The 23,440-nt window shown below is 38.0% G+C and overlaps 3 protein-coding genes across 5 annotated transcripts; 1 reads left to right on the top strand and 2 right to left on the bottom strand.

Moving 5' to 3' along the window:
- Positions 1 to 638: 638 nt before the first annotated feature.
- LOC105930437 (ecto-ADP-ribosyltransferase 5) lies at positions 639 to 4,007 on the bottom strand. Of its 2 annotated transcripts, XM_036145142.1 has the most exons (3): positions 2,218 to 4,007; positions 2,064 to 2,133; positions 639 to 1,361 (listed from the first exon to the last, which is right to left on the bottom strand). In XM_036145142.1, the coding sequence occupies exons 2-3, from the start codon at positions 2,115 to 2,117 to the stop codon at positions 663 to 665; spliced, it is 753 nt and encodes a 250-aa protein (XP_036001035.1). In that variant the 5' UTR covers positions 2,118 to 2,133; positions 2,218 to 4,007; the 3' UTR covers positions 639 to 662. The 2 variants fall into 2 exon arrangements, with proteins under 2 accessions (XP_036001035.1, XP_036001034.1); XM_036145141.1 differs by having other exon boundaries at positions 2,064 to 4,007.
- A 2,309-nt stretch (positions 4,008 to 6,316) lies between these two features.
- Positions 6,317 to 10,512, bottom strand: otud6b (OTU deubiquitinase 6B). The gene is made up of 8 exons (XM_036145140.1): positions 10,219 to 10,512; positions 8,571 to 8,719; positions 8,139 to 8,237; positions 7,701 to 7,901; positions 7,263 to 7,383; positions 7,095 to 7,156; positions 6,867 to 6,973; positions 6,317 to 6,462 (listed from the first exon to the last, which is right to left on the bottom strand). Exons 1-8 carry the CDS (start codon positions 10,286 to 10,288, stop codon positions 6,378 to 6,380), a joined length of 894 nt encoding a protein of 297 aa, XP_036001033.1. The 5' UTR covers positions 10,289 to 10,512; the 3' UTR covers positions 6,317 to 6,377.
- Positions 10,513 to 11,771: 1,259 nt separating this feature from the next.
- rab5aa (RAB5A, member RAS oncogene family, a) lies at positions 11,772 to 23,185 on the top strand. Of its 2 annotated transcripts, none has more exons than XM_012868629.3 (6): positions 11,772 to 11,983; positions 16,889 to 17,116; positions 18,124 to 18,275; positions 18,422 to 18,544; positions 20,383 to 20,476; positions 20,653 to 23,185. In XM_012868629.3, exons 2-6 carry the CDS (start codon positions 16,951 to 16,953, stop codon positions 20,766 to 20,768), a joined length of 651 nt encoding a protein of 216 aa, XP_012724083.1. In that variant the 5' UTR covers positions 11,772 to 11,983; positions 16,889 to 16,950; the 3' UTR covers positions 20,769 to 23,185. The 2 variants fall into 2 exon arrangements, with proteins under 2 accessions (XP_012724083.1, XP_021175214.1); XM_021319539.2 differs by lacking the exon at positions 11,772 to 11,983 and adding an exon at positions 12,038 to 12,182.
- Positions 23,186 to 23,440: the final 255 nt, after the last annotated feature.

Below are 23,440 nucleotides of genomic sequence, written 5' to 3'. Positions count from 1 at the left end.
TGCATTAATTCCCCTTCACGTTGCAGTTATGTAGCACTCTGTGTAGGTCTATCACCAAAACAACTAATAAAATATTTACAATTATGGTTTACACTATAAAAATATCAAAGATGAAGCAGTTTTGACATCTTTGTAAAGCACTGTATAGCAACCTTTTAACTAATTTAACTCATTTTTTACCCTCTGATAGTCATAAACATAAATGTTTTCTAGAGACCCGGTGTCTGTCTCCAGACACTGAGAGGCAGCTCCTGACAAAATATAAAATGTTATAGTTTTAGGTTTTATCAGCAAAGTTTGGTCAACACAGTATTACAGACTAAGACAGACTGTATTGTTGTTCCACTACACATTCCTAATGTGTATAACTGGTAATAAAGACATTATTGCATTGACCTGAGTTATATATGATGTTTCCGTTGTACAATAAAAAAAGGAAAAACAAGGGATTTAGCAATGTTTCGCTGTTTTATTGAGTTGAGTTTATTTAGTATTGAAACAAATTTATTCATACAACACGTGAAAACTGTTGTTGAAATTGTTTACATTACAATGTATCATGTAAACATGCAAACACATAAACCAATGCTAATAGTAATGTATTACAATACATTTAGAATGATAATTTTTTTGGGTGGCATCTTACATTTTACACAACCTCTCTAAAGTTTGGGGGAAAATAGCACAGCTAATTTGCAATTCAGCTTGCTGTGACGGCCAGCGCTCTCCAAGACATAAACAGTTCTACAATCATTCAATTCTTTAACTTCTCTATTATTTACTAACGTGAATTTCTCATAGGGAGGTATGAGCACTTCTCTCTCTGCAGGATAAGCTGAATATTGTTCCACCGCTGCACCATGACAGGTTTCAATTTTAAAGCAGGTCTCTTGACCATAGGATATCTGGTTAGGTGTCAGAGAACTGGATGCAAAACTACCAAATCGAATTTCATTTGTCATAAGTTTATATGTACCTTTGCTTCGTCTGTAAGTGTTATAGCAAGTACCTTTGTCAGCTTCTTTTAATTTTTGTATAGCTGAAGTAAGAAAGAAATGTAAATTGCGGAACTTAAATGAAGTGTCATATTTGTCTCCGCCTGTCCTGACTGCTTTATTAAACTCTGAATACACGTTGTTTGTATTTTCTGTATAAACACGAATTGCTAGAAGTTCCTTCTGAGTCAGAATCCTGTCATCGATGATATTCTTTTTTTCCTCTTCCCAGTAAGTTCCATACGGCTTCTCTTTCAGTTCTTTAGAGTACATGGGTAAGACCCGTTGCTCCATCTTGTCTTTGCAGTTAAAGTACATGTCGTCAATCGATTCTTCATAAAATCCTAATTTTATTTCATCAGTCTCCTGAAAAATAAAGAAAAGTAAAACATTCCTTTTATGACAAGTTGTGTTGTTTGTTAATTTTTTTACAGTCACCAGCATTATTTGAAGAGTTTGCACATGGTAAGTAATCATCACCATAGAATTTCTAGACCCTTTTAAAATAAATAAAAGTGTGTGAAGGCCTAAAACTGTGCCGTGTTGCACGAAGCACATCCTCGAGACCGAGTGTGCACAAGAAGAACATGCAATATCCTCACAAAACATAACAGGGAGTTAACTCCCTTACTCATAATCTGAGTAAGGGAGTTAAAACATGTATTTATGTGGATTTTTATGATTATGTCTCAAACCAAATGAAAATCCACAATTTTGAATTTTCAGAAGAAAACAAACAAAAAGCTGACCACATTAAACTAACAAAGGAAATACTAAAACAACTCTATAGAGAGGTGAATAAAAGACATTTTTAACATAAACAGTGACAGAGTGCTAAAAAACTACTCTGATTTACATAAAAAATTAATATGAATAAGAGGGAAAAGCGCAAAAATGTTTCAGCTGAAATGAGCATAGGTACACAAAAACATGTAGGTTGCCCAAAAATAGCCTGCTCAAAAACATAGTCACTTGCCCAACATGTTTTAATTCATAAAAAGGAAATAAAAGCTACAAATATTTCCAACTGTGATACATAACATTTTAGGAAAGTCACATTTTACTCACCACTCCGTTAAACTGCAGCCAGCAGAGAAGACATAGTGAAGTAAAGATCAGCATGTTTCCTTTTTTTTCCCTACAAAGTAAAAAAAGCATAATTCATAAATTGTTTTCACAACACAAAACAATGTACCTATAAATGGTGTTTCAACCCACTCACCCGTGTGGTGAATGATGCCTTTTTAAATTCTGAGAGCAGTCTCAAAGTATGTGCCACGCTGTCCAGAGTCAGAATTTATACTCCAGCAAATGTGAGTATCAAACTGTCAATCTATAACCTTATCTGTTACAGTTACCGTTATCGAACAGAAGAGTCAAATAACTTCATAACTTCATTTCAATACTGAAACTGTATTCTAATGCATTTCAAAGCACAAGGTTTTTATCAAGTAAAATGAGGAAAACCACAATTCATCTCCACGGGCAAATACACGCTTGGATGTGGGTTTTAATATTGCTTCCAAAACACACTTCATGCATGCTAGTTTTTAAAGCTCTGCTGAGAGTGTAAAAACTGCTATCCTGTTCAATGGTGTTTAGCATAAAGGATTGTAAAATTCACAGAGTGAGTTTGCAGAAAACACACGTGTGTATCAGACATCAAAAGGCCTAACCTTTTCACTGCCAGGTTTCTATAGTTAGTTGTTTGAAGATACCATTTAGCAGTGGGAGCAGATTTTTGTAGATGCAATTTATGCAAACCAATTTCCAAACAGGTACCAGCTGAGAGTTTTTATTGTGACCATGTGATGACTTGGCCAACATTGTACTCAGATTCAGGTTACACCAGTCACCTATAACATTGCTCCCTCCTGCTGAAGACGGTCTGTTCATTCAGTGCTGAACAGAGCTTGCTGGTTCCTTAAATTGTCCTACTTATAAGGGTCTCCATTATACTCATACGAGTAATTTTTATGCTTGCTGCGCAGGGAAGAAACACTGTCAACTCCGATGATTTGGTTAATTAACTTCACTCACACTGTGCGAGGCGACGGCAACAATATTACTGATTCAGAGTAACCTGAATCAATCAAATTAAAGAAATTCACCACCCTGGATATAGAATAGCCTTTGTTGTCATTGTACAGAATACAGTGAAATGTGAACGCATCTCCCTTTGGTGCAAATTAAAACGAGCATGAAAAGCAACACCAGCATCATATAAAAAAAACAAAAAAGGCAAAAACTAAAAGGAACAGAAACAATAATATATACAGATATTACACAGGAGCAGGATGAGTCAGTTTCAGGTGCAGTCAAGATTGTAAACATGATATGAAGCAGTTCATTTCACTTTGAGCATTTGATTAATGGCACAGAAATTGTTTCATTAATTTTCACATTATCAATATCAATATGATCAGTATATGTATGAATTCAGGAAAAAAAACAGGTAAATTTTGCTTTGTGTTTATTTGCTAGTGATAGCTCTAGGAAAGTCTATTTGTCCTTGTTTTGTGTGACCAGTACTGTCGGCCCAACGATAACTGGTCAAACAGGTGGTGACTGGGGTGGGAGGAGTCTTTGATGACATTTCCAACTCTGCTGAGGTAGCAAGAGTTGCCAATGTCCTCCAGGCTGGGCAGAGAGCATCCAGGGATCTTCTGGGCTGCGTTGATGACCCTCTGCAGCGCTCTCCTGTCTGCAGCTGTGCACACTGCATACCACACCAGTACGCCAGGATGCTCTCTGTGGTGATGAATTTGGACCTGTGGATTACATGTTATGATCGCTGTACTCAAATATCACCAAAATGAGGTGGCTTAGGTATTTAAAGGCCAGATAAAAACTTCAGCCTGTTTATGTTCTTTGAGCTATTACTAAGAACTTTTTGCAGAGCAAATGGATTTCCTCCTGGTTGACAGACTGTTACAGAAGGAGAGTGCTGCAGCAATGTGTGGGGATTTTTTTTTTCTTCAAAATAAAAAGGTTAATAGTAACAACATGGTTAATAGTAAAAAGACACTGGGAGGCAGGTGCTTCAAGAGGAACGTGACCTTGAAATAAGATGAGAAGATAACTAACTTTAATTTTCAGGGCAGAAGGCTTTTATTATAAAACACTTACTAACCAATTAAATTCAGTTTATTTATATAGTGCCAATTAAAAATAAATGCTGTCTCATCTTTCCAACAGATTCAGTTTACACACAGAAATCAATTCAGTCCAATCATTTAGACAGCTTCAAAGTCAATTAAAAACATTCCAGTTTGACTCTTGCTACAAGCTCAGTTTTTTTAGGCCAATTGTTAAAAATGAAAAGGCAAAGAACAGTTGATTGCGTTGACCTCTTATTCTACACCATTCCAGCCTGAATGTTCAAATATCAGTGTTTTCATGACCATGATGTGCTATGCTAAGAAAGAAAAAAACGTAATCTAAAGGCCTGCCCTGTACGTGTCATACTTCTTATAGTTCAATTATTTTCCTAACTTAGAAATTCAGAGAACCTTTTTAAAAACACATAGATCATATTAATAAATGTGTTAAATATTGACAGTGAACTGTCTTTATACAAGACAATTACATGTTTGAAACCTTGATTGTGGAAACAATTTCAGGAAAACTAAAATGTTTATGTATAAGGATGGTCTTGCAATGGAAGTTCAACATTTTGTTTTAAAATTGGCTTCATTTTAGCATAAGGATGTATGAAACAGCCACTACAACCGAGCATCAATGTTTTGCATGTGCTTATGTCATCTCTGATTACATATTCAAACCATACCAAAGCTCTGAAGAAACAACACACCTTTTTTATGTACTACTTAGTCTTCATTGGTGCAGAAAATGCACTGTCAATCAAATTAAATTTCCTTTATCTGAAGCTGATGCTGGGGTAGTTTCTGTGCCAGTTTTAAACTTATCTCTGCATTATTTAAAATTTGAAAACTATGATTTCTAGTACATTGGGTGGCGAGACTATTTCAAGTATAGAGTACAACCCTGCACTGCAGCATATAACCCTGCAGCAGATAATCAGGAGCAGAGTGCATAGAGGTCACAACTTTCTGCAGAGTAAGCAGCTACAGATCTCCAAGCTTCATTTTGCTTTAAGATTAGCTCAACAACATTGCGTAGAAAGCATCATGGAATGAGTTTTTATGGCCAAGCAGCTTGTTGCAAGCCTGAAATCACCAAGGTGCAATCCAACACGTCCAAAGCCATGGTGTAAAGCATGTTGTCACAGGACTCCAAAGCAGACAAGATGGGTTCTCTGGAGAGATGCACCATGCCTCTCTGTCTGGCATCGGCAGTTGTCTGACTGCATCATGTCAGGTGTAATGTTTGGAGGAAGGGCCACTATGGTTTGAGGCCACTTTTTATGGGGTTTGGCTCAGAACCTTTCTCAGTCAAAAGAACTTGTGCTTCTTAAATGGGAAATACTTGTATAAACAACACTTCATACCTTAACATTTGGGAAGCTTCATGCTTCCAGGTTTTTTGGAAACATCTTGGGGATGACTTTTTCCTGTTCCAGCTAGGTGGTGCATCCATGCACAAAACAAGGTCCATAAACACACGGATTGGTTAGTTTGATACTTGACTGGCCTGCACAGGGTCCTGACCTTAACCTGACAGAAGACCTTTAAGATGAACTAAAGTGGAGAGCCAGGCCTTCTTGTTCAATATCAGTGTGACCTCACACCTGTGCTTGTGGAAGAATGGTGGAAATTTTCCAAAAAGAAACTCCTAAACTTGCAGAAAATTAGGTAGGCTGCAAGGCAAGCAAACCTTTCTTAAATAACCATATATTCCATGGTAGCTCCATTTATTATTACACAATTCTGACATCTGCTTATGCCAGGAGTCTTAAGCAATCAAACTGTCTTTGACAAATGTGCTGAAACGTGATTTGTAAAAGTTATATGTCGATGCCAGGTACTGACAATTCCTAACTGATTATTAGCAGGCTTTTGGTTGAGAGGGGATACACAACTCAACAGATTGCTCACACTCAGCTTTTTGTAGATTTGTGTAAACAAAATAAATTCTTGCAACAAAACTGAGGAAAGCTAGAGATCACTAGTGTGGCTCAAAGGTGCTTAATGTAAACTTTTCTACAGCACAATGACTGTTTCTGATAACTGAAATCATAGATTCTGATATTATGCTTCCTTCCCTCTCTTTTTAACGCTAAAAGAAAATTATCTCTATGTAGGAAAAAAAAAAGCAGCAGCCCATTTTTATAACTGTGTCAGATGTGGAGTTCAACCTTCATATGAACATGTAATAAAAAAGGCTTAGATGGATGAAGCTCTTGTTTTGCTCTCTCTTAAATAAAGACATTTATTTCTATCGCAGAGGTGGGACTGTGTCTCAGGTGTCTTCAGCACTGGTTGGATCCTTCAGCCGCTCCACACTGTTGTAGTGCTCTCCTAGACCGTAGGCATGACGCATATATCTGTAAATGACAAAATATATATGTTCTATGACTAAAACAAAAGTGTTTTGTAGCTTTATTTGCCTTTGCTAAGACAAAAGAGACTGACCTTTATGCTATCAGGGTTTTTTTACATTTACAAAAATCATCCTTAGCAACAAGAAAAGCACATTGTTGGAATATCACTACTGTTAAAAAAAAATGACATCACCTACACTTTGTGTTAAAGTTATCATAAAGACTAATTGTGCATAAAAAGATTGCATTTAAAGACTGGAAACCTGCTAGACATACCTTCCCAACCACAAATGTCAATGCACCTACGCTGCTTTTTATCTAAATGTAAAGCGTTTCTGACCACACTGATATCTTTTATCTAACTTTTCCCTTCCATTTAAAGGGACAGTACGAAGCAGCGATCTTACACAAGAGTGAGGATTTCACCATCATATTCCTCTCCAATCCTGATTGTTGGGGAGTCGGCCTGAATCACCTCTATTGGCAGATTTAGCACCCGAGTCAAAGCTCGAAGCTGTGAACAATTAAAAAAAAAATAAAAAATAAGGAAAAGGAAGAAACAAAACAATAAACTGCAGTAAATACATATATATTCCTAATAAACTACAGATAAAGCTGCGGAGAAAGCAACTCACTTCCAGCTGCCCGCCCCAAGCTGCGGTTTGCTCCACATCATTGCAGTATTTCTCAAACTCATCTGGAAGCAAGGAAACAAATAAAAAGTGTAAACATATCTACAAATGCACGCACATTATTTTTATGCTGTGTCCACAATTCAGCTCCAGCAACAAAGCCAGTTTTACCCGCTGTAAACAAGTCCCCAGTGTCGGGGTTAGTGAGAAACGGCAGGAAGTCGTCAGTGTTATTTCTCATGTGCTCAGCAGTGCGGGACCGCAGCTCCTTTACGCTCATCTTTAACTCGGGCTAAGTGAGAACACAGAAGATATTGAGCTAAAAGAAAACACGTGTACAGAAGTATGTGTAAATGTTTTTAAAAAAATGTTTAAGTGTCTCCAAAAGGCAGTTTCAAACGAAGCAATTACAAAAAAGATCTAAGGTTCACATTTGATTATTGCCTTTTAGGGCTGGGCAATATATTGAGATTTTAAAAATAGAGATTATTTTAAAACAGATATAGGATGAGACTATATCTTTTATATTGAATTTCTGGTCCAAATCGACCAGCCCTATTGCCTCTCTGACAGATGTTCCAAAAACTTTGCTCCAGTAGAATACGCCACCTTTACTCTCTGTGCCAGCTGGTCTTCAATGGCGCGGTACATGCAGTGTCCGTCAGATGAAATCTCCTTGATCTGAAGCTGGTGCTGGGCAAGTTTCTGGGCCAGCTTTAGACCCTCCTGGTGCCTCATGCCCTGCAGGTTCTGCACCTCTGCCTCCGCTATCCTGCTCTCCCTCTCCTTCTCCTGCGCAGCCTTCTTGTCCTGGAGAGCGTTGTTCAAGCAAAAACAATGGATTTAATACCAACAATGTGTAAAATATAAGCAAACAAGTATTTGAGGTAGTGAGATCTTAATTCTATTTCAATCAAAAACTAATGGGACTTTTAGAGCACTGGGTTGCATAACCGGTTTACATATAACATCTGTATCCTTGTATATAGATAAATATATGTCGGTTATACCGCAGTAATAAGTGAAAGATTATAAAATGGGTCTCACTCTTCTTTTCTGTGCTTTAGTTACTCGTGGCTGTTTAGCCTCTTCTGGTTCTCCAGCTTCCACTTTTAAGGCCTCCACACCGTTCAGTACCTCCTCCACCTGGTCAGAGTAAATAAGTTATTTTACTAAGGCTGGTAATGACTATAATTCGTTAGAATGCCTTGTGTCAAAATACAAGCAAGTTATTGGAATTTTCTTCAAATATCCTTCAAAAGAACTGCTGCTAATATTCTGGGGTGATGCTATTATCTGAATTGCTTTGTGCCTTGCATTTGTTTACATAAGATATAAAGATCACATATTTAAAGAAATTGTAAAAGTCAATTTACTGATTCTTTATATATGAAAAAGGATATAAAAAGGTCACATCTGAGATATATTACAATATCCAGAGCAGATTTCAACTGTATCTGCTAAGTGAGAAGTAGTTACCATTGTTTCATCTGTAGCATTCAGCTGCTTCAGTTCCTCGTCGTGTTTCTGACTGAGATCTGACTCTAATTTGGCGATCTCCTCCGTCAGCTGTTTCCTCCTCTTCTTGTCATTTTTGGGGACAGCATTTTTCATACCCTGGATCTTAGCTGAATGTAAAGCACAAAAACACAGCTTTGCTGTTAAGAGTTTAGACTTAATCCAAACTGTGTCAATAATAGGCTCATCTTTAGTTATATTTAGCACTTCACAACAAACATATTGCACCAACGTGCTGAATGATACTGTAATTTGTAGGAGCAGTCAACGAAATTAGAAAGAATCAAGATGTAGATTGCAGCGGGAAAAAGCCGATGTTCAGGGAATAGAAAGGGGTAAAAAAATATTATTTAAAATCCCATTTTGAGAAACCAAATTACAGCTTGCAGTAAAAAAAAAAAAAACACTTATAGTATACTGTCTACTAAACTTGACTCCTTTTGATTGCTTTTGAGCCTCTAGTTTCTCATTTTCTTGTACTATGTTGTATATTCCTGTGTGTTTATTAGTTCTACATCACTTTCAATGCATTCTGATTTTTATCAGGCTAGTTTCCAGCTCATTCCAAGACAATTTTATTTCCCTGATCTGTTCGTGTTTGTTCTTTTAAGACATTTAGAAAGTAATTATAAGTGTTTGCCCGTTCTGTGTGGGTTGTGATATTCTGTTGCAGTCTTAGCTCTTTGCAATCCTATATCTGGCTATGTAGTTGTTTTTATAGCTTTTATTGCTGCCTGGTCAGGTTAACCCAGGACATGTTTTCAGATTCCTTTATAGGGCTGGAGAATAATTCAATAACGATATATATCGACCGATAGACATGTGGTTCAATAGGAGAAAAAAAAGGGGGGGGGGTCAATAAAAAGTTTAATAGAAGAGCAATTTTCCTTCCTTTTCATTCTAGCCATGTAGGTTAATATTACAGTCACTACATCCTCCCAACCAATCACAAACACCGACCCAGAAACCCTCCTTTACCAAACTTCAAAGAGTTCAGAGAGCACGTGCTCTTTTTTTAGGACTTACAGTTTTGGTAAAAAATTTGGTTGAATAAAGAATTGTGTTCAAATTCAGTGTTCTTTATTTAAAAATATTAAGCAACATAACATGGCCAGGACTGCACTTAAAATATATACTTTTAAATGTTATTATCAATAAATCTGATTTATATTATATCAATATCCTTTTTTTTCTATATCGTCCAGCCCTATTTCTTTGTGGTTTTCAGTCTTCTGTCTTTTAGCAGAAATATTGCCCTCTAGAATTGCCCAATTAAAATTTTAGCACTTAAGGTGGAAGAAAAATTAGAAATAACTTTTCACACGTCACAGAAATCTGAGATTTAAAAAATTAATAAAGGTGTTTAACACCTTTGATCGCCAACTATTTTCATGCCTCTCGTTAGGGTGAAAGCTAAGGGTTTATGTCCTGCTTATTCCACCGTGTGGGATTTTTAAGCGTGGTTACCAATTAAGAACTAATTGCACTAAATTACCTACTGTCTACTGCAAAGCAGCTCCAGTTAACCAGGCATCATAACACCGACAATGCAGACTTGGCAGAATCACATCATCCATGCAGTACTATAACAGCAGCTGAGTGTTGATACCCTGCAGGTCTTTCTTCTCCTTCCGGTGCTGCTTCACCAGTAGCTCCTCTGCTGTCTCCTTTTCCTCCATGGCTGGCTGACGACTGTTGCTGCTGCTGTTCAGCTGCTTTATTCAGCCTTCGTCAGCTGTATGAATCCCACTGTCCCGATTATAATGTCCGAAATATAAGAAATATGTCACATTATAGTCAATGGGTTTAAAAAGTGATCAGTCAGTGACCAATAAAACGTGGTATAATGGCCCTACGGAAGCTCCGGTGAAGATGGGCGTCGGAGTTCTTCTTCTCCTTGTCAAAGGCAAAAGATTTAGCTACATTGCCACCTGTTGGCTGTTTTGCGTACTGCCGTATTAATTCATATCCCTTAAACGTGCTGGATAAGATAAGATAAGATAAGATAGTCTTTATTGATCTCACAATGGAGAAATTCACTCGTCACATCGGCTCATACAAGAAGGTGCAGAGTAGGGAATGAAAGGATCCTTAAAAACACGTCCCAAACTTACTACTGACACTGTCATCTGTGGGGGTTTTCTTCTTCTGAAAAACAAAAAATGAACATTCCGATTCTATTTTTCCATGCAGTGGCTGTGTAAACATATTTAAAGAATTTATTTATTGTGGCGCAATGGGGAAATTCAGGTGTGAAAGTTTCACACAATTGTTATCAATACTAATTACAAAAAAACGGGTCTAATCTAAAATAAGCTCCAAAGAAACACCAAGATTAAAAGGGTAAAAAAAAAATATCAGGAAATACGACATGCTTTAAAACAACAAAACGAAGAAAAACCCACTGATTAATTTTTTATTCCAAAAATTATGTGTAAACATATGATCGTAGCATATGGACCCACATGCACTTCTAATTTGTGTTTCTAATGGATCCGATAAACTTTTTCATTTTCGTTTTTTCATTTTCTCTCACATGTGTATTTTTTAGGTACATCACCTCAATAATAATTATTAATTATTATTATTTTTATTATTATTGTTATTATAATGAAATTGTATGTATACATACATATATATGTATACATACATGTCAAACTGATTGACAATTTTATATATATATGTATATAATTGTCAATCAGTTTGAGAGATTTAGTCAAAGATTTCAGTTCAGAAACAAAATGGGATACATTTTTGTTTATTAATAAAAAAAAATGGCATATGAGACAATACAATTTATAACGTGTTCAAGTAATAACAATTATTTATTTTAGTTGTAGCTTGTAAACAGCATTAGCAGCACAGAAAAGATGAGATTTAAGATCTCTCCAAAACTTTGTTATTACATCACAACTATAAAGAAAGTGAGAAATTGTTTCTGGTTCTCTTTTGCAAAAGATCAATGAATCAGTAAAGTCCGAGAAAATAACAGTGATGTAATTATCAGGATATGTTACGTAAATAAACACATAAATGTATTCGTTTTTCTTCATTAGAAATACTAAATTTGCGTCTTCAGTTTGAGATCTGCATATTAGAGATTTGCCCCCAGGTGGCTCTGCTGGTCCAGCAGCGGGCCCGACGCGCTGTGTGACGTGGCGCAGAGCGGAAGAGCTCGCCGTGTGTTTTGGTTCTAAGGGGAAGTTGCGAGAAGAAAGAAAGGAGGAGACGTGACGGGATTGTTGAAATTGTCTTTTTTTTTCTCTCGGCTCCCCATACGCATCTCACCGCAGTGCCCCGGATTCCGTGTGTATACACACACCAAAGTGGTGGGAGCAAAAGTCCCCCCCTCCCCTCCGTCGTCTGGCTCTCAGGTAGCGGACATGTCGCTGTTGTTGTGATTTAGCGCTAACGTTTGCTCTGCTGTGCGTCTCCGTTAGCCGACTCCAGCTAAAGTCAGATAAACACGGGGACTATAGGACTATACGCCTTTGCCAGGTTCAACCGAGTGTCGCTGTTCATCGGGTGTGATGGGGTGACACCTTCGTAGACGACTACAGAAACTTGGTTTCGGTATTTTTTATTTATTTATCTTTATTTCTGTGACAAACAGCTCGTTTAGCCCCCAGCTTAAAGGGTGGGCGGAATGCTAACCAGTGCTAACATGCTAATGCTAAGGGTTTGGCAACTCCCCTTTTAAGTGCCGTAACAGCTTTAGCAAATAGAGTGAGGCTTGCATAATTGTATTTAAAAAGATTTACACTTTATTAACATTGCTATTATGTAGTTGTTGTTTCTTTTTTTTTTTTTGGTAAATGGTTGCGAATAAACAGAGGTTCATACTGTTGTCGAGTTAGCATTCGGGGGCGGTGTGTTTGCACCGTGCAAGCTAACCAGCTACCACGACCATTGTGCGTTTAAGAAAGGCGTCGTTATCCGATATCAAAACAGACCGAGGGCCGCTGCTGACATGAGTCAGTGTGTTTATAGTCAACGAATGAGTTGTTCAATTAGCAAACTGTGTGACTGAGCGCAGCAGCGATGCCAGTGTATGTTGACAGTCCCTGTGAGGAACTCTGGAGAAACACAAGGGTCTCTTCTTGCGTTTTAGGGTTTTCTGTTTGTTTGTTTTTTTGACATCCCTTCCCTAAAATTGCTCTTAATTTTTTTTTTTTTATGGTTTATTTCAAACATGATTGAAAACATTTAATAGAACATGCATATTACTCAGATTTCACACTTGCAGCTTAAAGCTAAGTTCCAGGTGGGGTAGAAAGAAGCATAGACATACTAAATCTTACCCCACTACCTCAAAGTCCAAACTTTCCTTGTCACAGCATGTTGATGGGTAAATTTTTTTAGCCATCGGGCGTAATATGTGTGTTTTAAACATATAGCATTTTCTATAACGTATGACATAATATGTTCGTTATGACTTCTCAAGTGGCGTAGCATCGTTTTGCCACAAATGTGCACCTAAATGCATCCACGGCAAAACAACACATTGTGCACATACATTGCGTACAACGTACAAATACGTCAGCATTCCTGGATTTTTTGCACTGTTCCCCAGTTTCACTTGTCGCATAGAAACGGTCAAAGTTGTCACAGCTGTTCTAACGCCGAGAATCTTAAGGTCGTTTTTTTTTTTTTCTTCTGAAATCAGCCTCCGTCTCTGTCTGAAAAACATCTTCTGTATATTTACCGGCAGCAGGTTGTGTCTCGCTTTGTACACAACTTGTGCAGTTTTGTGTTTCATCAGATCAGCAAACATTGGGGCAATTGACTTGCAAGATAGCAATTTGTCTGTTTTTATTGTTTTTAACAATCATTGTTAGTCTTGGCGGTCTTTTCTGTTGTTTCTAAATTATTCAAGCTCGTTGAAGATGAAGCTTAAATGTCTTTCAAACAGATCCCCACAGATGGGGCTGTTTGTGAGAATATAGAACCATGATCTGCCCGTTTTTTGGCTATTCTGGATTTTAAGTCTGACCTCCAATTCAGGACTCTTTGGATTTCTTATAATTGACAAAATTTGCTACTATCTTCACACTTAATTAGTAACTTTAACTATGATCATCGAATCAGCGAATTGCTGGTTTTTGCTTTCCCTATTCATAAAATAAATGTAGTTTCAGTATTTCCTATAAATAATGCATAATATACACTGTTGTGTTGGATTCTTGCAGAAATGTAGCAAGAAATTAACCGTGGACCATTACTGGGTGGTTATCAGCTTGTTCGGCCTTAATCGGTGAGCAGCCAAGCGGAAATTAAAAAAATATTATCTTGATTGATGAATGCACCATACTAAGAGCTAGCGCTAACTTCAGCGACAGTCCATGTGGAAGTTGTTTTCACAAAAATAAGTCTTAATGTTAGTGTGAGTTGGCACAAATGAACTACAGAGAACTGTTAAGCTTTTTAAAAGGAAACTTTATTTTCTACATGGTTCCGCACAAATTTGCAGATATGAAGCCAGTTTAAAATATCGACTAAACCATTTGTCATTGTTTTAGAATAATAATAAAAATCTGCTTCATAGCGACTGCTGTGACACACAGCAGCTCCTATTCTAGATTATTAATGAACGATCACAGAAGGACGTCAAGCAAGAAACCTGGAATACTTGTCTGATTTATTTTTTTTTTTTTTGCATATTAGTTCTTAAAGAGAAAAATTTGTTGTCTAAAATCAATATGCATGGGTCAAAGGTTTACAGAAAGTGGAGACCGAAAATCGGCCACAAAATTCTGATCTATGTGTCGGAAAATATAAAGTAAAAAGTAGGTTGTAGTTCACTTCTTCATTGATTAATGAGTGTCATTGGAAAGCGACTTTGTGTGATGATTGCTTGATAAACCAATAAAGTATTTCATATTGGGAGGGAGGGGGGCAATCGTATCCTATAACCAAAGTGAACAGAAAAATCACAATGATTTTTGTCCTAAATTTTCGTGGAGCCCCTTAGACAAAATCTATAACAGAAAAAACATGTTTAAAGAGATCATCACTAGTAAAAATCAGATTTGTTACTGAAGGCTTGAAGTACACTTGGACTCTTCAGACGTGGCTTTAATTTAAAAGCTAAATGAACGTTAATGGGAAAGGAGGAAATTGAACCTGCTGCATGTCTACAGATGAAAAGCACATTTTCACCAAAAAAAAGTCAAAACAATCCAAGGGTAAACACTTGTCTAACAGCCAAATAAATAATGTTGATTAATATGTAGCTGCCTTTTTAAATGTTAAAGGACGTGTAAAAGAGAGCGCAGGCCTCAGGTCCAGCTTGTATTAAGCTGAAGGAGTCTAAACGCTGCTGTGTGTTCCTCAGTTAGTAGTTCTTCCTAAATAAGTTAGTCAGCAATGCATGGTATGCATCTAAACAGTCGCTCTCACAGAGAAAACGGGCTTAAACGTTGTGGGTGGGACCGATCGCCGCCTCCTTTCTGTCCTGTAATGAAACAGGCTTGTGTTTCACTATTATCTTGCTTTCTGTTACTCTGTATGGCTGTCGGGGGGGCTCGCTTCTTTCTTAGGGATTTTAAATCCTTAACAGCAGGCAAGACTTTGCTTCTTCTTGCAGCTTGAACTTCAGTTTATTAGCACGGGAGTCAACATTGGCACATGAACAGGTAAAACATGTTTAAAAAAAAAACAAAAACAAAAAACAGACGCACAGCTTAAAGGCATATATGACAAATCATTCATGTCAAATCGCAATTTTAGCCCAAAGTACTCCCTGTTAGTCTGGAGAGACACCTATGGGTTTTTTTTTGTGCTTTGTTCTAGAAGATTTTTGAGCAATCAGTGAAAGGTCACTGGAATTTAACCTAAAAATATTTTAGAAGTCAAACTTAGCAGAAAACGAACTTTCCCCTAAAATTTGCCTCTGCATGTCAATCTGATTTTTAACCTCTGCCTGTTTTAAAATAGCTTTTTTTTTTTTTATCTAAATATCTCGTTTCCTGACACTCGTGCGTCATTGGAAGGCAACTCCATAAATAAGGCATGCCTGTTTCGCCACACGTACAAATAACGACGTATAGCCTGCGCAGATGAGCGGCTTTATCGCGGCCGCTGTTTGGCGCGTCACGCAGCGCCGGCGCAGACGAGCTGCTGCTGTTTGTCACTCAGCGCTTATTTGGCGTTCAAAATTTCTGTAGGGATCGTAACGGGGGTCAGAGAAGTTAGTGGTGCGGCGACGCGCAACAGTCTGTGCTGCAGGATGAACGTCAGACACGCAAGACGAAGAACGTTTGATGTGGGACTGGAAAGCCAGTTGGTCAGAAGTTTGGTTTATTTGGCGCCGCCTTCCTGTGGGGTTTGATGGCCGAGGCTTTGGAGCATCATCAGGTCAGGGCTGCCAGTAGGTCCTCGGATTCGGTGTGCGGAATCAACAAGGGTTAGAGTTTCAGCTTCTCCTCAGGAAAAAAATAAATAAAACTAAATAACAATAAGGATTGTAAAAGGATAGCCATGCTCTAATTCTTGGAAGGAAAAAAAGTACTGATGAATAATCGAAAACAAAATATACAGTAGTTATTGCTGCGCTTGTGATCATACCTGATTACACAAGGCTTGTCCTATATTGCCTCATTATCAGGAATGATGGAAATAAATCAGAATTTAAAAAAGGTCTCGTCTATTATTTGTGTATTGTTTTCCAAAGTCTTACTTTTACACCTATAGATGATTGATTTCTGGTTCTCTTTTTTTTTCTGTTGACTCATGAGACGTGACACATTATGAAATGGCTGTGAAGACCATAAGTGGATTATGGAAACTTTCTTTAAACCATCACTTGTCAAAGCGGGGGGCGTCGTTGTGAGACGTCCTGTGGTAGACCGGCTCAGTTTCATACCTAAAGAAGTTGCGGACGACGTATCTAAAACTGCAAAGGAACAGAAAGTGCGTTTGGCCTCTCCTGACAGTACCGGGTGGCTGGACTCTAGTGCAAGAGGATGCTGCACTTTGAATCACTTTTTTTTTTTTTTAGTCATCAGTGACTAAAGAAGTTATTTTTTCTTCTTTTTTTTGTATAAATGTTTCTTATTTAGCTGTGCTTTATTTGGAATTGACCTTGAAGCAGTTTACAAGCCCACACAAATATTTATTGTACTCTTGGTTCAGTACGTTGACGTGCTTTTGATACGTTTGTCACTAATAGCGCTCGAAACGTGTCGACGTGTAGAAACCCGTTTTGGTAGTCGGTTACTTGAAGGTAATTGTTAAAGTTGAACGTGTTCAATATCCTGCATTTTCTTCGTTTCCTGTAGCGGACGCCCCCCCAGGTCGTGACGTTTGGCCCGCAGGATAGCAGAGAATCTGATTTAAGGCCATGGCCAACCGAGGAGGAGCTACGAGACCCAACGGACCCAACTCAGGCAACAAGATCTGCCAGTTTAAGCTGGTCCTGCTGGGGGAGTCGGCCGTCGGCAAGTCCAGCTTGGTGCTCCGCTTCGTCAAGGGCCAGTTCCACGAATTCCAAGAGAGCACAATAGGAGGTAAGAGATCAAGAGTTGTGCTAATTTTCACAACTAGTGCTTTCAAACGAACTTCTCTTCTTTGACATTCAGGAGTTTTTTTTCCCCTCCCATCTGTGATCAGTAACCCATTTTATTCGCTCCTATGAGTTTGTAAACCATACCAGAGAATTATGAAGTTTTTGTTTATACATGCATACAAACATATGTATGCATTGCAAGGATTTGTATAAGATTTTGTCATTATATTAATTTTGATTAAACTAATGTTTCCCAGAGTCAGGGTATTAACCCAAATATTTTAAACAGAGGTGACTTTTCACTTTGCTTTGAAACAAAAAAAGGATCAAAGGATCTTGCTGCTTCCAAAATAATACAGAATTTGAATGTTAGAGTTACAATACAAGACAGATGGAGGGAGAGACAGTTATTCTGTTTAAATTCAGGGTTATTTCTTTAAACTAAAGATATTTGGAAAACCAAGGATTAAAATCTACTTCAGTCATGAGTAGTGACATAAAGTCAGCATCATTTTAATGTAGGGATTTTCTATTTTTTCTTTTTTTTTTTCCAGATGGCGAACAATCTAACTGTGCCCACAAACTTGAATTTATGTCCACTTCATTGAATACTTACAGCTTTTACATTCATACTCACATAAAAACAATCCCAACCCGCACATTTTCTCACACTCTCATATATGACAGCATTTTTATTGACAGTGACAAATACAAATGTGAATATTTAGAATCATGCACGCGTCTTTTTGACAGCTGTCTTACTCCATAAAGCTGCAGCTCAGCAGAGAGCAAGGAGGAAGGACTGTTCAAATTTTCAGGCTAAGTCCATGGTTGTCTCGAAACGTCCCACTGCAGCTTTAATATAAGGGATGGTGAAGCTCCTGTAGTTTCCAAACACCCACCATTATTTTTTTTTATTTTTTTTTCGTGTGTATGACTTTGGAGTGAGTGTTGTGCGGTCGGGATGTCGGTCACACCAAGCTGACGCTGCCTCTCGCCTCCCCTCAGCGGCTTTTCTCACCCAGACCGTGTGCCTAGACGACACGACGGTGAAGTTTGAGATCTGGGACACCGCGGGTCAGGAGCGGTACCACAGCCTGGCGCCCATGTATTACAGAGGAGCACAAGCTGCCATTGTGGTCTACGACATCACAAACGAGGTGCGTCTGCTGTTTTCCCAACACGGGTCGGTTCTGAAAGTTGCACCGATGAGGCCTGCACGGTGTCCACATCGGTTGTTTAATAAGTTTCAGCGTGAAGGAAAAGAAGGGCAATGACATGTGGCCCATGCTCTTTTGTTTCGCAGGAGTCCTTTGCACGGGCAAAGAACTGGGTGAAGGAGCTGCAGAGACAAGCTAGTCCTAATATAGTCATCGCTCTGTCGGGAAACAAAGCCGACCTGGCCAGCAAGAGAGCCGTGGATTTCCAGGTTACACCGTTACCCCTTTTTACAACGCCACCTTTAATCCTTTGCTTTTTTTTTTGTTTTCTTCTTTAACAGTGTCATGTTGTTCATTTCATAAACCAGAAACAAACATTACAAATATTCTGGTTACGGCACAGCCTTGCACCCCCTTGACCTTTCTCGTATTCTTCTCACTTCACAAACGCACATCAGGGTGTTAAACTAAGAATTAGTCTCATAGACCAAAACAAGGTAAACAGATTCTTCAGCAGGCACAGAGAGCCTGGTCAGAGTTGATGGCAAGGGGTGTGGGGTTAAATACAGGGCAATGCTGCGAAACAAACCCAACAGAGGCAGTAAGAAAAGGTTTTCTATTCTATTAGTTGCGTACTTTACCAACCTGGCCTGGATGGAAGTGTGGCAACATAACGCTGTAGGACCGCTTTTCATTACAGGGGGCAGGGAAACTCCTCAGAGGTGATACTAAAGATAGCCGTCCTACAAAGTTCTGAGTCGGGCTAGAAATCCACCCCACACCTTTCAGATTTCTATTTGTAAAGTATATTAACATGTCTCATTATCTTTCCGCATCAGTTACCTACCAGTTTTCCAGGGCTGCGCAATAAGAGAAAACGTACGAATGTCGCCGTGACAGTATTGTTTTTGGTCAATAAACTGGGCGATAAATCGTTTTAATCGATTCATTAGAATTTACAGTTTTTTTTTAAGATTGAATTTTTGGAAATTTGAGATTTTATTTTGCCAATGCAGTCATTGGGCTTCCATGAAGGGAATAGCATCCAATGCTGAATATATGTTTTAGAAAATATATTGTCAAAATATTGTAAAGAGGAAACTTTCTTTCTTTACGAGCTATTTTAATTTACTTATTTACGTATTTTTTTGAAGTTACACAAGCGAAGTGAAGCCTGTTCTTAGCTCACTGCATAAAACCTCTAGCGGCAAACATTTTGTTATATTTTCATTGTTTACGAAGGCAGCGCTGCCATCTTGTTTTACAAGCATGTTCCACAGCTTGTGTTTAGTTGTACCTTCAATTCATGTCAACTCCCAGACAAGATGACTGAAATAAAAGCAAGTTTTAAAATAAAAAGGAGGAAAAAAAATCAATCGATCAGATTTGATATAATAAAATCGGAGGTTTTATTTTTAAGCCATATCGCCCCGCCGTATAAACAGTTGAAAATGTTAATGTCGTTCTGCTTTGGGTTCATAGCAAACATATCCTTAGATAATGATTCATACTGGGGGAAAAAATATAATTTCAATATTTCTATATCAACAAGGTTTTTTTAAAAAAAAGGCTGCATCTGGTCGGTATTTGCCGTTGTGACATTAGCGTTTAAGCATTTTATGCTGCATTGAAGAACATTGAGAAAGTGTCGCCAAATACATTACAGGCATATAGAGCCTGAAAGCATGGGACCTAAATATTTAGAAAATATTTATTACAGTTTAGGCAGTTCTTTGTAATAAATGTGTTATGTACGGCGATGCTGCAATAATGATAAATTAGCGATGCATTGTGCACATGAGAATGAATTTACTTCTACTACTCTTCTACTTTTGGTTGTAATGTGAAAGTTACAACGTGTAGAAATACCATGGCTCAAGGATGTAACTTCCATTTTTAGGTCAATATTTTGCAGACAAATAAAATCTTAAAATAAACGTTGGTTCCAACACCGCTTGTTTCTCATTCGTTTACCAGGTCTCTGCATTTATTTTAATTTAACAGGAAATAGAACCAGAAACATCACTGGTCTGGTGGCTTGTTCTGTCCTTTTCTTATGTGGAAACGTGTTTAGATGTGTTGAATAATGTTTGCTTTACGTCAACAGGATGCTCAGTCGTACGCAGATGACAACAGCCTACTTTTCATGGAGACATCAGCCAAGACGTCTATGAATGTGAATGAGATATTTATGGCTATCGGTGAGTTATTCTTTACATGTTATCCATTGATTTTTACAGAAATAGTGGGACTCAACTTCCCAAAACTATTGGAACTATTGGAAAATGATTATTGAGCAAAATAAAACAGTTTTGCTTTTGTGGCTAAAAATTGCTTCTTTTTTTTTTTCATTTGCTTGCTTGTTTTTTCTCTTCAGCAAAGAAATTGCCAAAAAACGAGCCTCAAGCTGCAGGAGCCAGCAGCGGTCGGACCCGGGGAGTGGACCTGACAGAAGCTGCCCAGCCAGCCAAGGCTCCGTGTTGCTCTACCTAAAATGAAGAACACAATCTTCCCTCCCAGACCTGTAAACTAGTAACTAATGTGGCTGACGCCCCAGACGCCACTGCAGCTACTAATGCAACATGTCCCCCTTTGTTTGAAACAGAAAAAGATGCCCTGTATCCCCTCCCTCTTTTGTTTTTCGTTGTTGTTGTTTTTTTTCATCACAGTAGCAACATCAGTGCCATCTCACTGATGTTTTGGGGGGGGAGGCGCTGCCTCTTCCATTAGGGTTCTGCTGGTACCTGAAGAAGCCTCCTAACCACTCTGTTTCACTTCATAGAATCCGTCTGATCTTACCTTGTCGGTTAACGATGGGTCAGCGATCGCAAATATCAGCAGCATCATCCATCATCTTTGATATGAGTTCCCTGTTCAGTAAAGCGATCACTTCCTTTTTCTGGGAACCACCACTCTTATTTACACAATTCTTCTGCTTTTTGTCCTTTTTTTTTTTGTTTGATCTTTGCCGGTTATTATTTAACAATACTTTTGTTTAAACCATAGATGCACATGCTTATGTGTTTTACATGGGTAACGAAAAAGAACCTCGAAATTTTTTTTTTTTTTTTTTCCATTTTTGGTCTGTAGTAGCACAAACAAAGCGACAAAAGTTTGAGACAAAGAGCCGTTTCTTGTGGGTTAGAACCCTGAGATATGTGTTCCTCTCTTGTCATCAGGACCTTTTTTTATTTAAAGTTTAAAAGAAACTTGTACACTCCCCGATTCCCTCAACAAGCCACTGGCTCTCTCCTTATGGAATTCAAATTGGAGCCCGTGTATATATATATTTTCTACCTGTAGTCTTCTCTTAAGGAACTGTGCCTGCTTGTTTTTGACCACAGTGGCATTGTGTCATGTTTCACAGCCTTGCCTGTTGATTTGAGTATCTGCAAGAATCATTGCAACACAGAAAAAAAACCCTCCCTCCCCTCCGCAACACACAGAGGCCTCTAAGGTACCCATCAGCAACCGTTCATCCCTTATACGTTGCGTCCTTTCGTTCATCCTCTGTGAACCATCCCTTTCTGCTCAAACTGGGGTTGGATGATTTTGTTTATGCAAAAATACTTTTTTTTTTTTTTTCTTCTTCCCATTATGTCAGTGTTGCTTGACCGCTGCAGGGTTTGCACAGGGTAAAAAAAAAAAACAAAGAAAGAAAAAAAAAAACAAAGGTGGTGGTTGTAAGTGGGGCGCTGCAATATGTGAGGTCTCTTCTTGTTTATAAGTGGAATTCTAATTATTTCACATTTTGGATTAGGAAGTGCTTTAGACACGTTGGTGTGTCACTATATCTGAACTTTTGCCTGGCTGGCTGGCTGGTGACTGATTTCATCTGTAGGCTTAGAGTCACATGCACATGACACGCATTTGCACAATGAAACACACGTTCACCCCAAACACGGCAGGGCGGCTCCTCACAGAGGCGCCGGCCTGGCACACCTCACCCACGCCAACGTTAAGCACATTATTTGTGTTTTTCTATGTCCCCCACATGTTGTTACATGCACACATTTGCACACACACATTAGTTCTAGAAATATATATATATACTATTACTTGTCAATAACTTTTTTTACTGGTCTGTCTTACTCATGCCTTGCACTAATGATGCTTATGAATTTATGTTGTCATAATCTGAGTCGGTGTGTTATAAATATATACATAATATAAATATATAAATAATATACTGTAAATACGGTGTTGCGGTGTAGTCTACTCTTTTCCTGATTTTTTTTTTTTTTTTTTTTTTTTTTTTTTTCTAGTGACTAATGCTTGCTAGGGAGTCATCTAGATGATTATTTGGGGTAAAAAGGACAACAACAACTGTACAGATGGCAGGAATACGGCTACAGTTTGGGTGTTGCTTTTCACAAAAAAAATGGTTAAATTATAATCAGTGGTGGTCGATATTAATGTATGTAGTGTTGTTAACAAAATGAAAAAATGAAATTGCATTTATTTACACTTCTAAAATGTTATATTCACGCATATAAGATTCTGTTGTTTTTTTATTACATTTCTGTTGCCTTTTTTTTTTGTTGTTGTTTGTTTTTGTTTTTATTTTTATTTTCTGGTTGTAATGGTTCATTTGTGCCCTCAGTAGACCTGAACTTCCACCTCCAGAGGCACTGGTTGCAAAATGTCCCATAAATCTAGATAAATGAGATGGTCTGACAATCCCCAACATCTCGGATAGTATTGTTACAGTAATGCAGGGGTGATAAGAGCAGAGGTCAGGTAACCTTATAGGGACATAAATTGTATGTTTTCCTCTTTTTTTTGGGAGGGGGGGGGTTTCAAATTTTATTTTATTTTTTTTTGGCGACAGAATACATTAAAATGCAAGCATTTTACAGATCTGTTATGACAAATTACATACTGAAATAAATTGAATCATTTACATTGTATTCGGGCCCTTTCTGTCTGCATGTTATGTTTTCTGAGAGCTTTATACAGGCCGTGATAAGGGTATATTTTATTCATATTAAGCCTTTTCAAATTTTTGTCAGGCTGCAATCACATGTTTATTTTATGCAACAGATTGCCCAACTTAATGCATGAATGGTGGATGAAAACCATAGGGGGGAGATACAAAATGATACATGGTTTTACACTTTTAACATCTACAGAGTCAAAATGTTGGCCCTTTACCCGTAACTCAG

The sequence above is a fragment of the Fundulus heteroclitus genome, chromosome 13 (genome assembly GCF_011125445.2).
Source record: "Fundulus heteroclitus isolate FHET01 chromosome 13, MU-UCD_Fhet_4.1, whole genome shotgun sequence".
Classification (NCBI taxonomy): domain Eukaryota; kingdom Metazoa; phylum Chordata; class Actinopteri; order Cyprinodontiformes; family Fundulidae; genus Fundulus; species Fundulus heteroclitus.
Note: the sequence above shows the minus strand (reverse complement) of the source record. Positions and strands in the feature narration are given on the sequence as shown.